This window comes from Pimephales promelas, chromosome 5 (assembly GCF_988280905.1).
Source record: "Pimephales promelas chromosome 5, fPimPro1.hap1.1, whole genome shotgun sequence".
Lineage (NCBI taxonomy): Eukaryota > Metazoa > Chordata > Actinopteri > Cypriniformes > Leuciscidae > Pimephales > Pimephales promelas.
Window position 1 is genome coordinate 27,790,701 of NC_142773.1, and position 17,288 is coordinate 27,807,988.

At 37.1% G+C, this 17,288-nt stretch overlaps 2 protein-coding genes across 2 annotated transcripts; both read right to left on the reverse strand.

The window, feature by feature from the left end:
- Positions 1-172: 172 nt before the first annotated feature.
- On the reverse strand, positions 173-13,843 carry ranbp9 (RAN binding protein 9). The gene is made up of 14 exons (XM_039676263.2): positions 13,185-13,843; positions 10,769-10,880; positions 8,950-9,002; positions 8,445-8,612; positions 7,964-7,986; positions 6,266-6,450; positions 6,011-6,123; positions 4,916-5,024; positions 4,671-4,825; positions 4,095-4,236; positions 3,537-3,658; positions 3,171-3,322; positions 2,887-2,998; positions 173-842 (listed from the first exon to the last, which is right to left on the reverse strand). The coding sequence occupies exons 1-14, from the start codon at positions 13,399-13,401 to the stop codon at positions 712-714; spliced, it is 1,794 nt and encodes a 597-aa protein (XP_039532197.2). The 5' UTR covers positions 13,402-13,843; the 3' UTR covers positions 173-711.
- A 1,136-nt stretch (positions 13,844-14,979) lies between these two features.
- On the reverse strand, positions 14,980-15,972 carry rnf182 (ring finger protein 182). Its single transcript, XM_039676264.2, has one exon. The coding sequence runs from the start codon at positions 15,856-15,858 to the stop codon at positions 15,112-15,114; it is 747 nt and encodes a 248-aa protein (XP_039532198.1). The 5' UTR covers positions 15,859-15,972; the 3' UTR covers positions 14,980-15,111.
- Positions 15,973-17,288: the final 1,316 nt, after the last annotated feature.

Here is a 17,288-nt window from a genome sequence, read left to right on the forward strand (position 1 = left end):
AGGGAGGGTGCGCTTGCACAAAAAAAAAGGGCATAACTCAAAGCTCACACTAACGCTCTATACTAAATACCACCACTAAGGATGACTCCAGCAGTGTTAGATTTTCTCAGTTTTAATTTTTTTTAACTGTAAGATAACTAAATGTTCCACTCCTGTTAATATAATTTCAATATTTTCTTTTTTTTTAAACGGTAAAGTACACAAGCTGAGACCTGAAAATAGCAGGGTGTTGCTGTGGGGGGACCTTAGTTATTCGGTCTCGCTCACTCTGCCAGCTTTCAACCAAGAACAAATATATCTTATATGCAAGTTTACTGATAATAACATTAATTATGTCATAATAATTTTCCTCATGCCTTGTAAATCAGGAAACAAACAATCAGAGCCTGCTGCACCCCCCACCCAACAACACCTCCCCTCCCCTCCCCCAAAATAAAAAAGACAAAAGGAACAAAAAAAGAAAGAAAAAGACCATAATGATTGGGGATTTTATCTGACTTCTAAGGACCCATCTCCTAATGTGTCTTTAGGCCCAGTTTAGGTCTGGGTGAGGAGGATCCAGTCTTATCAAGAGAGCCAGGATGGGTCTGGCCATATGAAGGCTCAGTTCATCAAGCCAAAGCTGGCCCCAGTTTATTTGGGATTCTGGGATGGACTGGGATGATGAGGGCCTCTTTCACGTGGTCATTTAAAGGGATGATTCTCCAGGGGTTAGTGCAGGTAATCATCCACTGATGCAAAGGCGCAGGATCCGCTGCCCGTGCGAGCCATGACGGACAGACACTGAGCTGCCTGGCCAACAGCGAGCGCCAAGGGAGGCTGCTTTGGCAGGTTATGAGTCTCTGTATGAGAAAAAAAAAAAAGAAAAACATTGATTGAATGCTGAAATGAAAATATTAAAATTGTTATATTCATGATAAACAATAATATAACCTACAGTTCAAAAATTTGGAGTCAATACAAATAATTTTATTCAGCAAGGATGCATTAAATTGATCCAGAGTGAGAAAGACATTTATAATAGACGTCTATTTCAAATAAATAACTTCTTATTATTTAATGAAAATAAAAGTATCAAGGTTTTTACAAGTATACTAAGCAGCTCAATTGTTTTCAGCATTTATAATAAAAATAAACGTTTCTTGAGCACAGCATATTAGAATGATTTTTGAAGGATATTGAGACTGGAGTAAAGATGATTTGCCATCACAGGAATAAATTATTTAAAATGGAAAGCAGATATTTTAAAGTCCCCCTGTAAGTCAATAATTTAACCCCTAAAACACACCTTTAATCACCAAAATGAATAAAATTTGTTGGAACACCTCCTCTACACACTTGCTTCGTTTAAAAAAATGAAAACCAGCTCAGAGATCCACTCGGTTGGTCAACTTTATAGAGGTAAACGCTCCACAATGGTATCGCTCTTTAAAACGTCAGACACATAACTGTAATTAATAAGATTAGCCTTTTGCTTGACTACATTATCACACAGCTAATGTGTTGCTAATGTTACATAAATCATGTTCCCGTTCTTCATCTCCGAGTCAGACAGCTGCCTTCTAAAAATCAACATCCAACGCTTTGAACAACTTAGAACGTCAGTGCAGAAATGCATATAGTTCATCATAACATCGTAATATAATGTATATTAGGATGTTATGATGAACTATAGGCCTTTCTCCACTGACATTCTATACATAACACACCTGCTATATTGCTAAATGTACCAGTAATTAGTAATTTTTCCTATGTACAAAAATATACCGGGATAACCTGGCTTCTCTTGAGACTTCCCACCATAGTTAATGATATGCTAAAGCCCGTCTGTATTTTGGTGTGATTGGTTACAATGTAGTTTGTGACGCAAGAAACACCAGTGATTTCAAACAGCGTTTTGAGACTATCTTTAAAACTGCAGTGATCTAACGACAAAATACTCAACACGTGTTGACTTATGAATTTGCACATGGCTTGTCTTAAAGCATATATATATATATATATATATATATATATATATATATATATAAAAAACACCACATTAGCCATATAAACAACATTAAAAACTTGATTTTCACCACAGGGAATCTTTAAATTGTTGTACTATTTCACAATATTAATGTTTTACAGTATTTTTCATCAAATAAATGCAGCCTTAGTGAACCTCTTAAAAAAACCTACAAATAATATTGCTTAAAACTGCATCTCTTGTATCGGATTCGGAGCCAAAAATAAACAAAAACATCTAAATGCTTATTGTCAGGAAAATCAGGATAATATTTCCAGTATTCTGTTGATCGCTTGTGTTTTTTGCTACTCTCTTTTCGCTGTCCGTGCAGCTTGAGAACTTTCTACACCGTCATATCACACTGTGATATGCATTTGAGTATATATTTAAATTGTGTACACTATCATTTAAAAGTTAGGGGGAAAAAAATATTATTTTTAAGTTGTGCAAATGCTACTAATGATATATATAAACCAATACTCCAGTATTACTAATACTACATGAGCCTGACCTAGATAGATGAGATAATAAACTAAATACATGTATTTCATATTAATGTGTTTAAATTGTAATGCAACATTTGCATACCAACATGTGCAATTAGACAGTTATCCATACAAAATATGTGTGCTTGTGATATGTGCATGCAAGGATCCTTCCATAGGGGTCCTGCAGCACCATGACTTAGCTGTACTACAGGGATATTGATTTTTTATCAATAAACAGCATTATGTTGCTCACTTAGGCTTTTTCACTCGATTAATTCGGAGCTTAAAGAGCTTTGCTCAGTGCTGAAAGAGTGCTGAATCATTGCGGTGACTAGGTGGAACTTAATTGTTCTGATTTAATCAAAGGTGATAGGAAGACTGATGCTATACCTAATATTGCACTGTTGAGTGTAGAGCAGACAGGCTCTCTCTGGATGGAATCTAGCTGATAGCCCACGGGGCTGTTCCATGGATCTGAATATGCCAGCAAACTGAATGCATCCTGCAGGAATGGAAACAGTAATAGGCTTTATCATAAAACACATGATAAATCTTCATGTTTACTGGTCATTACCATCATAACCAAAATTCATTTCATTCATTTTTTTCTAATAAATGTGATTAGATACAAACAGCACCTACATACAACTTTCAGAACAAGTAGAAGAAATCACCTTCAGCATCTTCTTATTGGCCGAGTTTTTCCCCCGCTCACGGCGCAAGAGTTCGCTCATGCTCTGTAGCTCTCGGCCAAACTGGATCATCCTCTCGATGGCTGCCTGGCTCCCGCCGCACAACTGCCTCTTAGACTGAGTGCTGTCCACTTCTGTGTACAGAGCATTTAATCCTTTTAAAATGGCACACTGGATTCATTTGCATAACATAATTGGCCAACTGATTAGGAGTCACATGCACAGCATCAGTTTCGTAATACAGATCACACAGGGGTAAAAAACAACAACCTTTGACCTCTTTACTACAAATCTCATTGCAGATACACAGGAATTTAACAGAAGATCGTGCCCAATTAACCTACTCACCCATATCTGCATCACAATCTTCCAGCTCTGTCCCATGTGTAGAGCTGCCATTCAGAAATCCATTTGAAGAGGATTCAGACACTCCGTTTGAGAAGTGATCAACCTCCATCTCCACCTCAGTACTGCAAGGAAGAGCCAATAAGAGATAACAGGCTTATTCTGTGCTGTATCGTCATGTTATTATATCATTTGCCCTTCGTTATTTAAGTTGCGATCAATCAGAAGTAGTGACCAATCTTTTTTTATGTGTAACAGAAAATAAATAAATGCAGGTATTTTTGAGATGTGGCCATTGCACTACAAAACTAATACGAGCTTGAATTCGATTGTTGAGGAGAGGGGTTTAAGCAAATTAAATGATTGGAGAAGCATGCCATACTTGATTAGAGAAATATGTCATTTCACCGGAAGATCCAGTTGACTATTTGACTAAACATGACAAGGTCAAAAAAATGAAGCATATACATGGATGAATTGTTCACAATTAATATATAACATGCATTAACAAAACAGATAGGATGAATTTTCCTTTCATCATTTCATGCCCTCTTTACATACCTCACGTTGGTCTGCTGGCTCCGACTGCCATTCAGGACACCCAGCTCGGGACTTGACAGGGTAGGGGGACACGATTTGTGACTGTGGGTCAAGGTGTGGCCTTTACTTGATGAAACTCCATTACAGTAATTACTATCCAAACCTGAAGACAGATGGAAAAACAAATTATCGGCGATAACGTCTCCTATTAATGATCAATGTGTCATTCTGGTCTAGGTTCAACCTGAATTTTTTAAAACAAAGTCCCCCTATGTCAAGACAATATGTGAAGGCCCTTCTATCTAAGCTGATACTTCTGTAATAATATATGTCTGTTTAATGAAAACTTATTTATTTGTAGTGTTTTTAGCATTTCAAATGAAGATTATGCTTATATAACTTAAATAAATAATAGTAAGCTTTATTAGGGGCCCACTAGACTCTAGAGGGCCTGATTTATTATCTAAATAGCTATTTCAGTGAAGATTACCTCTTCGTAAGAGATTTTTGTTTGGTAAGACTTTCATCACCCATGCTTTCTGAAGAAACATTACAGATTTTCTTTAATTCTTTTTAGTGTGTATGTAGTGCACGTGCCTGTCTGGTAGGCCTGGGAGCTGCTGGCTTTGTGAACAGGGCTGTTAAAGAGGCGAGGGGAGCCTGGGTAACTATCCTGTGACTTGGGGCTCCTCCCACCGAGACACCTGACCTCACTGTCAGTGCCATTCACCATCTCAATGAACTGCCTGACTCTGGAAAGAGATACAGACACATCATGTATACAGTGTCTTCACAGGAGATTCTGATGTCCATTCTTGTAAAACTGCACACATCACTCTTACTTCAACATGAAGAGGAGGTCTGGGCTTTTCTCTAACAGGCTGGGATAAAGTTGTTGAGTGGTCTCTATAGCCTCTCCCATTCTGCCGGACAGGACCAGCTTCTGGATCTCTGCAATCACAATCATTACTCGGCATTGATTTTTATGACTTCTTGAAAGCGTGCATTGATGAATCATTCAGAATTACACCAAGAACTTTCATTAAAGGTTCACTATGTAACTTTTGACCCTCTAGCGGTTGGCCGAGTTGATAATTGTTTTGTAACGAGCTCTGTCGCAGTCTATTTTTGCAAACAGAAGCTCCTCTGTTCTGCATTTTTTTTTTCCTTAAGAAAGATTTCGCTGCTCCATGTCAACCTTTCTCGCTTATTGTGACAAATACCTTTTGCTACACTAACATGCATCATAGTAGCTGGAGCAACTTTTGTCTATGGATTTTAAGAGACACACACAGACGAGTGACCTGCGCGATTTCACATGAAAAGTAACCTGCTTTGTCTAAAATATAAACACTTATAACGGCTTACCATAGTGAATCAGATTAAAGTCCACGTGAACCGGAAGTTGCAAACGATTTTTCTCCAGTGCTGTGACGTATTTCCAAGTGAAACGGAATATTGAACAGAGGGCAGGGTTTTACTCTAGCGCTCCTCCTCTCCATCTCTCGCCCATAGCAAACTAACGGTTTGAGGGGAGTGGTTAAGCGTTTCCCCACCCAAACTGTGAAACCTACGTCATCAGAAAAAGAAACCGTTCCAGACCGGAAGTAACTTTTCATATTTTGATTAAAGATTACTAAGGTAAAACATTTTTTTAATATATATTCACTTGCACAGATTAATTGTTCACCACAAGACTAGTAATATGCGCTAACAAAGTAAATAGGTTCAATTTTGATTTCACGGGGACTTTAAGACAAAAACATGTTTTTGTATTTGTCTCATTTAAATTTTGTTAATTTTGAACCAAAAAAAGTTACACAGTGCACCTTTAAGAAAGTAAATTGTGTTCATTTGATTTCTTGTTCTTGAACAATCAGACCCAAAAGGACTGACAGAGTCTAAACAGCCTATTTCTGTCGACTGGGGAGACTCACTCTGTCTATTTTTAATAGAAGCAAGTTCCTCGTGTACGGCCTGGTCAGTTGATTTGGCAAAGGCCTCTGCAGTGGCACAGTAGCTGTGGTGAACCAGATATGAGGCCACCATTCTGGGAAGATAAGAAGAAAGCAAATAAGTCAGAAAGAGAAATGGAGAATGACTAGAGCATGCATTCTTTACATCTGTGAAGGTTTTTGAACTATGTTGACGACGTCAACCTTATAAAAATGCTCAAAATCAAAAGTACTCACTTCTGAATCATGGCCTGCCATTCACCTTCTCTTTCTCCAATGGGGAAACGGTCAATCTGGGCTTGGATCTTGGTTCTCCATTCACGCATGTAATCCTCAATATCAAAGACAAACGGATGCTGCCCGAAATTGGCATCCACGACTTCCCCTGGGGTCTGTAGGCCCACTGTGGGATACAGGTTGGGCTGAAAGCAAAATAAATGCAGTTAATTTAATTTTTTTGTTAATCATGTAAATGCAAGCACAATGTTTTAAGACTATCTCATAAAACAAATCAGAGTAGTTTGAAAGAAATGATGGAAAAAGCAAATCTCAACTGCTTGATAGCTTGTAAAATGCGAAAATGTAAACTTTTCTTTTTCTTTACTTTAACACAATGCCAGCTTCGATGGCTACATTCATGTCGAGGGCCAGGTTTAGTTTTCCAAAAATAAAACTAAATGAGATGTTTAAGATTTTTTTTTTCTAAAACCCTTAAGACTAAATTTGGATTTACTTGCTTTTCAAAAGTATCAACAGAATAAAACAAGTTCCTCAGAGGGGAAGAAGAATTACAGTCCAAAAAATATGTCTAATGGACAGTAAATTCTTACAAGATCAACACTTGACTAATTATCTCCTGATAGTAACATTAGTGCAAGTCTTGAGTGTCCAATCTGGCATCATGTGTAAATGGCATAATCCAAATGTTGCTTGTGGGTCAGATCAGGGGGTAGGCACATATTGGTCATTTTTTGGTGCTTTCTGGAGAATAACTCTGAGAGGGTCTGTGCTCATGTTCCAATAGAGAGAAAGGTCAGGGCCGCTAAACTGACATACTTCACAGAAGTACTCAGAGCAACATGAATGCTGGTGGCCAGCCAACTGTGTTTTCTGCTCAATGGATTATTGTTTTAGCCCTAAACAGGCCTCTGTTCAGTCAGCGAGAGAAATGCTTAGGGGCTGTCAGTCCAACATCTTGAATGATGAAGAAAGGAAAGATAAACAATAGCAAAGGCTTCCTCTACAACATCTAAAAATGGAAGATTATTACAACAGTAACAGTGAAAAAATATACACGATCAATAACCACATGACCTTCAGGCAGAGAAAACAAAAACAACTCTGTGAAGAAGATACAAATGATGCTTGATATTTTAATGAAACATACATACACATATTGGAATGTAAACCAAATATATTTATCTGATGCAACTACATAAAACATAATATTATATAAACCACTAAATATACAATACGGTTTCAAAAGTTTGGGTCCCGTAAGATAAAAAAATAAAAAATAATAATAATAATACTTTTATTCAGAAAAAAAAATGTATCACAGTTTCCACAAAAATATAAAGCAACAAAATATTGATAATCCAAATTAGACTGATTTCTGAAGGATCATGTGACACTGAAGACTGGAATGATGTAATGATGCTGTAATACAGCTTTGACATCAGAAATAAATTACATTTTAAAATGTATTAAAATAGAAAAGTTTTTTCAATTGTAATAATATTTCACAATAAAACTTTTCTGTCCTTTTTGATTAAATAATTGCATACAAATTGCATTCTTTCAAAAAAAAAAAAACAAAAAAAAAATCTCATTAACACCAAACTTTTAAATGGTAGGGTATAATGTGGTATGATATAATATGGCAACACAATCTTAACTTCAATATAAGAGGTGATTAAGAAAAAATAGCCTTACCGGTAAATCTGTAAAAGCTATCCCTGAAAGAAAGAAAAAACATCAGCAACTAATTGTTAATTAACCTTTAACCATGTAGGTTCAATATTAAACTGTGTGAATACATGGTGTGTTACCTCTCATAAACTCCTTAATCATCCTAAATTAAAACTATCCTATTCCTAGTGATGTACATGTAATGTTAAAGTGCCTATTGAATTGATAGAGGGGACTATACTGTTATTGAAACATCAGTAATAAACAAAGAACAAATAACCAAAGTTTAGTTGAGATGGGCATTTAGGGTGTGTAATTCGGTTCACTTGGTCCAAACTTAGTTCATTTGGAAGCGGACCGAGACCCACGTTTTCAGCGCTTATGCTTATTCAAAATTAACCATACTAACAGAGTACTAGCACCAGTGTTTGTTTTAATCAAACTAAACATGCCAAGTGTCATCACACCCTTAATCTTAATAATATGCAATACAAATGTTTACTACCAAGACTGTGGCCATTCTTTGTGTAGAAACAGGTATTGTTGATGAGGTTCACACAGCAGCCAATCACATCGCCTGTTGTAAATGTGGGACCATAGGGCTGTCCAGTGCCAGAAGAGCAGAAGGAGTGGCCGTCGTCGCCATGGTAGCCATATGAGTGCTTGTCCCAACCTAAGGGAAGAACATTGGACACATACTGTTGTTTTTTTGGGATAGACGTACTGTACAATGTATGTACTGTAGAGCACTAAGAGTTCTAACTCTTATCTCTCTGCCAAGCTGCAGACTCACAGAGGAACCACCCCAGGTCTGTGAGTGTCAAGGTGGAGGATAAAGTTAACATGCCCACTAATTGCATCTAAACTTCAAACCCTGCCTGTCTTTAGTGATTCAGAAACAGAATGGGAGTCCTAGACACTTAAAGTACTAACAACTTGAAAATATGACATGGCTGATGTGTTACTAGCAATAAAAGTACAGTGACTTCAGTGACAAAAGTACATTTTACCTGGAAGTCTGTTCATGTTGACACCTTGAGCTGACAGGCCAATCCCCATGTATCTGGTCACAGAAAACAGCATTTATTTGATGTAAAAGTCTGTATTGGAGGAAGTTAAAATTGCTCACCCTAAACATTTAGGGTGCACTCAGTAACTTTGTCCTAATTACAATTGTTTTATCCTTAAAGGAGTAGTTCACTTTTAAACAAACTTTTGCTGATAATTTACTCACCCCCATGTCATCCAAGATATCCATGTCGTTCTTTCTTCAGTCGAAAAGAAATTAAGGTTTTTGATGAAAACATTCCAGGATTTTTCTCCATATAATGGACTTCAATGGGAACCAAAAGGTCCAAAAGACACTTTCAGTGCAAACTGTTCAAAAGGCTTTAAACAATTCCAGACGATGAATAAGCTTCTTATCAAGCGAAACGATCGCTCATTTAATAAATAAATAACAAAGTTTAAGTTTTATAAGCTCAAATGGTCGCCTTGCTCTGTTCTATGCGACTCTCCTGTTCGAACTCGTTCATCAAAATGAACAAACCTTTTATCGTTACATTTGGTTCATTCAACGAACGAAATGAACCAGTTGACTCGGAAAATATTTGTTTATTTTGATGAACGAGTCTGAACAGGAGAGTCACGAACGTGCGTCACAGAGCAAGGTGAGCATTTGAGCTTATAAAACTTAAACTTTGTTATTTATTTATTAAATGAGCGATCATTTCGCTTGATAAGACCCTTATTCATTGTTGGGAATCGTTTAAAGCCCTTTGAACAGTTTGTAGTTTGCACGGAACAGTTTTTGTAGTTTGGACCTTGAACCGTTTGGTTCCCACTGTCGCCTTGCTTTTGGCTTGCTTAGTTGGGGTTATTTAATATTTAACGATATTATTGATCTGTGTTGTACTACTTTCATGTTATCACTGTGAAGCTGCTTTGATACAATCTGTATTGTGAAAAGCGCTATATAAATAAATGTGACTTGACTTGACTTGAAATCCATTATATGGAGAAAAATCCTGGAATGTTTTCATCAAAAACCTTCATTTCTTTTCGACTGAAGAAAGAAAGACATGGACATCTTGGATGACATGGGGGTGAGTAAATTATCTGCAAAAGATTTTTAAAAGTGAACTACTCCTTTAAGAAAATGAACAGTATGACTGAAAGATTTTGAAAATCATACTTATGTGAGACTGAATCTGTTATTTTGGTGACATTTTATTAATACTTTCTTTTTATTTAGTAAATATATAAAATATTCTTTTATTTTTACATTTTACATCTTCATTATAATGTAGTTAGTTTTAGTAATTTTGACGTTTTTAAATTTCTTATTAGTTTGCGTCTTTTCAAATATCTATTTTTTTCCAGTTTTAATTATTTCATTCATCAAGTTAAACAACATGAGAAATGTTGGGAACTTCGCCAACTAGCTGATATAAAAAAAGTTTCATTTAATTTAAGTCAACTATAATAACGCTGGACTGAATAAAACATGTTTTATTTTACATGGTGCAGGTCACCTCGTGAGGGCTGCCATGTTAAGATCACATGACCAGATCACATGACCAGAACGACCATACTCATTTTATCTCAGTAAACCTCTCATTATCTGACATTTTCACTCACAGAATAAATTAATCATGGCTGACTTCTAACAGCATTTCTAAAAAGAAATTATTAAATGAAGACTTTTGCATTATGCTATATATATAAAACTGTTATATAACCCATTGCCACATCAACAAAAAATACTGAGTGCACATTTAAACGTTTCCCATGAAAAAGTGACATGAAAATACTGAATCCTTTACATACCCATCTCGTCCTTTGCTGATAATTTTCACCTCAAAGTAATAGACCCCGCAAGCAGCTGGAATAGGGTGTGTTGCGCGGACAGAAGCCGCATCTTTCGGGGTCTTTCCATGACCTGGATGACATAAACATAATAATTTACAACTGCAAGTGGTGTCACTCACAAGGAGAAATAGCAAAAAAAATAGCAAAGTAATCAATATTTTTGCTGTGAGAGCCGTATGCTTCAGGCTGATATTATGCCTAGCAACAGCAACTAACTGCACAATTGCTTTTTTTTATTTAATGTAAATATATGCATTTCTCTATATTTGTGAATTTGCATTTATTATTGTCAACAATTGCCCCTTGAAATTGACCCCTCATTCACCCATTGTGAATGTTCAGTTGCTATTAATTGAAATAAATTCTCAAACAAACATGGAAGTTAATTCTAAAACCTAGTTGTAAATAATGCTCAAAATAAAACATGTACACAAGAAAATAATTGTATGATATACTATATATAGCCAATCTCTCTAATGCCATTAAGGAAGCTTTTTATGTGTGTTCATCAAAAACACTTCATATTAGCTGCAATATTTAACAACACTCACCTCTAAGACAGCAAATAAATATATTTAAAAGCTATAGGTCCCTAAAGTGTCTGAAGAGGCATTAAACCCATGATTAACACACAACTAGACAGGCACTCAATAGAATAGAATTCGCCACTCAGCCACTTAGGTTTACTTGATTATCCATGCATCATTTCCCCCCCCCCCCCCCCCCCAGAATAATCATGTTAAAATGTATGAATCAAATATGAACCAACATACTTTTGGGGAATGTTACTTGTACATCTCTCAATCCTCTTTGTACTGCATTTCATTATCTGTTCTACAGACTGAGTATTAATCATAAGCATTTAAATATCATCTTATAACGACATATTCCTGGGTCATATAGTACTATGACAACTGATATTTATATTAAATTGTATGCAAGTAGGCTGCTATCCTGTTATTAAAAGTCTCATTGATTTACAAGCTTTCACAATTTCTTATGTTCTGGAACAAGTTAGCATTTTACTCTCTGGCCATATAAATAATAACATCTGCAACAAACTGCATATTTTTGATTAGATTGGCCCTCTGAATAAAAAGTGTGTGTGAGCTCTGAATTCTCACTTATATCATACTATAGCTATGGGCCATTAAAATCCTAATGTATCAAATATAAGACAAAACATAAAACACATACAAAAAAATGCTTGTCTAAAGATTTACTTAACTTCCATTTCCAAAATATTTTTTTATAATTATTATTTAATATATCAGGCTTATTTCATATGTTAATATGGGGCATTTTTGTCACTTGTGGTAACATTTCAGTCTTGAATCCCTGATATTAAGATTCATAAGGTTATGTAGTGTCTACATTTAAGACATCTTGGCCTACTGGTAATTTAAGGCAGTCTTCCTGAAACCTACCTGTCGTCAACTGTGGCTGGCCTAATTAATTCTGTGGGCCTACCTTTATGACTCAGCTGAGGGAAATGGCAGACACCTCACAGAATTAAAAAAACGTATTTAATAACTAATTGTGTTAATACAATTATACATATATTACAGCTTTTCTTTATCTGATGAATTTCTTGTATACTCGCGATGGCAGAAATCCTGCCTCTGCAGATAAACGCAAACACACACACGCACACAAAGGCCTTGCTCGAGCTTATGCGACAGGCTCGATCAGCACCTACATCAGCATGTGCGTATTAAGACATGGCCTTTTAAACACAGAACATGTTATCAAAGGAGTTGACAATGACTGCATTTCAGCAGCGAAACTCTATAGAGTAGGAGCTTCCGGAAATGACTGAAGCATCTTTATAGCTCGCTGCTGAAACTCACCACCATCTCATTGCTGATTACAATAAACGAACTTTACACTTTTAAACTTAACACCTTAATCATTCATTTTTAAAGGCTATATGCTATATCTGTATACACACTGATATGCATAAAACATCATATAAAAGCAGTACTTCGATTAATATACAATTCTGACTGCTCAGGAATGGTGCTAAATAATGCTAAAGGGAGGCTATTTTTATTCAAACATGTCGTCTAGCAGTTAGTATTACCAACCAAAGTTTCTTGTTAACTCTCGTATAATAATATCGACTAAATGCGCACGATGATCACTCAAGATCATCCCAATTTTGAAAATATTGTTAGCTGCTTTTTTGAATAACAATGGGTTTGATTTGCACACAGTACGAGTACGCAGAAGCTAATACAAGTGTCTTTTTAATATCACTGATCATCAGATGTGAAACCTGACCCGAGCTAACATGGCTAATGCCTTTAACATTTAAGTTAGCTAGTAAACAACTTGGTGTTTGTGTCCATCTGCTGCTGTTAGCATTGGTTACCTTTGTAATGCACCCGGAGGTTGTTTTGAGACAGGCCGATGTAGCTGAATTTGTCTTTGGGGCTCCAGGATCTGGGCAGCGGGGTCTCCTGCTCGTTTACGGCCGGGTAAAGGCGTCTAAGCCGCTGGTTGAGCTCTTTTTCCTGCTCATTGAGAGCCAAGTCTCCGTGAACGACAACCGACATCAGAAACCCACAGCCCGATGACGGTCCTGACATCGCGATCCGATTTCTGCCGTCGATGCCAACAGCTTGCCAGCTATCTTTAGCTGGACAGCTTTTTAACAGTGTCCAGTGGCTAAAGCGACCACTGTCAGACACCGCAGGAGAATAGCCGCTGAGATTTCGGGGTTGTTTTATTCGGTTCTGACGCCTGGCTAGCCAGCCAGCTAACTGCGATTAGCCCGCAACCTCTCTGCCTCTCTGATGCGAGTTAGCAAGACGCTAGAGAATTAATCACGCCAATACAGCGAAACGGCAACTTACACAAACATAATGACATCCAGAAAGTTGATCCTTGTTATTTAGGACGACATCCAGCCGATCGGACAGACTAAATTAGGTAAAAGCAGCAGAAAGACAGCTGCAAAAGGGAACCCCGATCTTTTGTTTGTTGTTAGTGTGAAATACAGCGTTCTGATTGGCTCTCTCAAGGTCCAGTCATACTTCCTCGAGGACTTGGTACAGGACTAGACACAAGCTACCAATAACATGCCCTTCTTTCTCACTTGACTTGTTATCGACGATAGTTGAAATGGCTGGGACAATGAGAATATACATTTACCAATTGTAATGTTTCGTTTAATCAATCATTTTTCATGTCATGGGACAACGCAGTTGTGGTGCAGATTAGGACCCCCATACATCTCATTTTCAGGTTGGGACTTTTTTAGTGACTTCCATTGAGCTAAAGAAATTTAAAATCCCCTAGCCATTAATCTAACCCTAACATATTCCTGCTTTTTATTTTTATTTATTTATTATTAAATAATGTATTATTTTAAATATAGCCTAATGTGTCGCTGCTAAGCATATAGGCTACATAACCTCACAACTTCAAACACAAACATCAGTTCTTCTTTATTTTACATAAGGCTACTTCATTGACCATACCACATGAATTAACAATTACATTTTTATTATTATTATTTTTTATTTAGTTGTTTTACAGTCCAAAAGATTTGTGGTTAAACAGTGTCAGTGCATTTAATCTAGTTGGGGCAGCATCAAAGGTTTTACAAAACAGAATATGAAATATATTTATATACAAAATATGTGACTAATAGTCTTTCCCAAACAAATGCATGTGTAGAAGTGGAATGTATAATTTATCATGATCTGAAGGTTTGATGCTTTATACAAACTGTATAAAGTGCAATCTCCAACATTATTGTGATATACATTAATGTTTCATTCATACGTTTGTCACAAATTGTAAAAACATATGCATGTTAGTTTCTTCATTCTTCGTGCATTTCTGTTCCAAATGAAAAATGGCAACATCAAACTAATTTTTTATTAAAATATGTGGCCTACCCATGATTCAGTGTATGATGTTATATTGCAAACACTGATGAATTGCGTATAAAAAAGTTAATTGTTTTTACAAAGAAAATGTGCATCAGCAAGCCTATAGAGTTATTGAACTGACCATTTCAGCCACGAAAAGGCACATTCAACAATCATATACAGATATATCATATATGGTGAATATATTGTTGGTGTGGATACCAGTTTTAAGTATTCTAATATTACTTTGATTTGTATGATGCAAAATTAAATCTGTACACTTTTATTGTTTGTATTTTCAGTTCACTGTAGCCTAAATTGGTTATCCATTAGCAGGAGAATTCAGTTTCCACAAACCGACAGGACCATATAAGCACATCCAATCTTCAAATATAACAGTTACACTTATTGCTTTGGTCATTATGGTGGCACACATTCCCAAAACTCACGACACAGGCATTGGCAAAGGCCGTACACCATAACAATGAGAAGACTGACAGGTACCAGACTGACCATCAACACCCCTGTTGTGGTATGCTGCATGATAAGCAGGTAGACACCTAGAGGCAGCGAGCTGAAGTACAGCAGCCCCAGCAACCAGACCAGGACACGCGCTGAGGTCTGGCACAACAGGGCCGCACAGTTCCACACTGTCCATCTATTGGTAACAGAGGCCATTGAGTCCAGGCTAGAAGAGCGGTAATCCCTCCCCGGAGCTGGAATAGCAGACTCCTGCCGAGCCTCCATAATGGTGATCACCACGTAATTGGAACGAATCGAGGTGGGGGAAGCTGAAGCAGAGTGTCCCACCAGGGAGTTGAGGCATCTGGGACTGAGAAGAATCTCGCCTTGGGTTTCATTCTGGTTCGGGTGTTTCCGTGCCTGGACGGACAGCAGCGCCGACACCAGGTTATACTCGTCCGGTAGACTATCCACAGCTTCTCTGGGAAGGTCCGTGATGTATCGGCAGAACGGACAGACCACTGCGTTGGGAGAGGATTCGCCCAAATCGAGGATTTTTGCAAGGCACTTGGCACACAGACAATGACAGCACTCGAGGACCTTGGGCCGTCGACTTGACAGGCTGTAAGCACAGTAGCAGATCTTGCATTCCAGTTCCTCTGTGGTGAAGCAACCCTCCACATCCTCCGGGAGCTGTCCCATCATGTCTCCTTCCTCTCAACGTTTTCTCATCGGCTGGTTGTAATCAAAGCTGTGTGGGAACATGGTTGCGAGGCTGCTGCTGGGTCAGTCCTGGTGTCTGGATGGTGTCCTATGCAGAACGGGGCATTGCCTTCACTGTGCCACAGAGGCTCTGGACGGGTTTGTGCCGAGGAACCTTTCATGCACTGTGTGGAAGGGTGGGGAGAGGCCACTACCGAAAAGATAACTGTTAACACAGCAGTAGAGAACAAACACTGCAGCAACAAAGCAGGCCCTGTAAAACCAGGGCTGGAATTTTCTAGCCAGGGCTTTTGTTGCCACTGAAATTCAGTCCAATTAGTAGCTCCACACTTTCTGGTACACTGTGCTGATTTCGCTTGCTCAATGCAACACTACTCCAAAAAAAGAAAGATATTTGTTTCTGTAATTCTATTTCTGAAATTACTTTATGTTCAGAATAAACAAAAATATAAAGCATTTTAAACTTATTTTAAACTTAAAATAAACTTTTAAACTTGTAATTTTGAATACCAGCCAGGTCAGCAATGGCTACAGTTCACTGTGCAACATTTAAAATTAGGTCATTGCTGTTCACTGAGCCTGTCTCTCATTGTCAGGTATTACTGTGCAATGAGAATTCACTGAAAATTGATTGACATTTCTTCCATATATATATATATATATATATATATATATATACATACTTTGCTATATTCTGCTTTATTGGACTAGAGCACAATGTGACTAGCGAGGTAACAAAGGGACTCAGTACCAAGTACAGCCAAAATCATATAACTGCTACTTATTAAAGTAGTTTTGACTTAAGGCTGTCAGGAATAATATGTGTTTAAGCAAAAATATCTGTTTACTAAGATTTGATCAGCCGACAAGTCAAGAACAATATTCATCTGTGTTCTATAGTGCAATAATGAGCAATGACATATTTTAAAGACCTTTCAGTCAAACCATTTTCACAACTACTGTTATGATCTCTCACCTTACAGCCAAGATAACATCTTTTATGAATGTCATCAGTGTTAGCAGCTGTCAATTATGTTAACTTTTAACCAAGTGCATGCATGTAAAAAAAGATAAAGATCAATAAGTTCACAAACATTGCTTTAACTCATCAAAAATACATTTAGCAGTTTTCAACTTTTGTTGAAACTTAAACATCTTAAAAATGTAAGGAAGCAACTTTACAGTGTGTACACTCACTCTAGCATTACAACTTTAAACCGCAGAAACAACATTTAGACATTAATAATAATAATGCAATTTTATAGCATTATATAGACTATTTTTATATTATTATTATTATATTTACACGTGGCTAGTTAGTTAGTAGCTAACTACTTCTACAATCAATTTACAGAAATGTAGCTACACTACTCCCTAGTGGTTAAAGAGTTTATTGAGATCATTCATATTTT

What these genes read in the sequence shown, in the direction of transcription:
- rnf182 (XM_039676264.2), bottom strand. Translation starts at nt 15,858, where the DNA reads ATGATGGGACAGCTCCCGGAGGATGTGGAGGGTTGCTTCACCACAGAG.
- ranbp9 (XM_039676263.2), bottom strand. Translation starts at nt 13,401, where the DNA reads ATGTCAGGACCGTCATCGGGCTGTGGGTTTCTGATGTCGGTTGTCGTT. An exon ending in CAACATGAACAGACTTCCAG is followed by an intron (nt 8,613 to 8,949) that starts GTAAAATGTACT and finishes TTCTTCCCTTAG; the next exon opens with GTTGGGACAAGCACTCATAT. An exon ending in GACCTCCTCTTCATGTTGAA is followed by an intron (nt 4,826 to 4,915) that starts GTAAGAGTGATG and finishes ATCTCTTTCCAG; the next exon opens with AGTCAGGCAGTTCATTGAGA.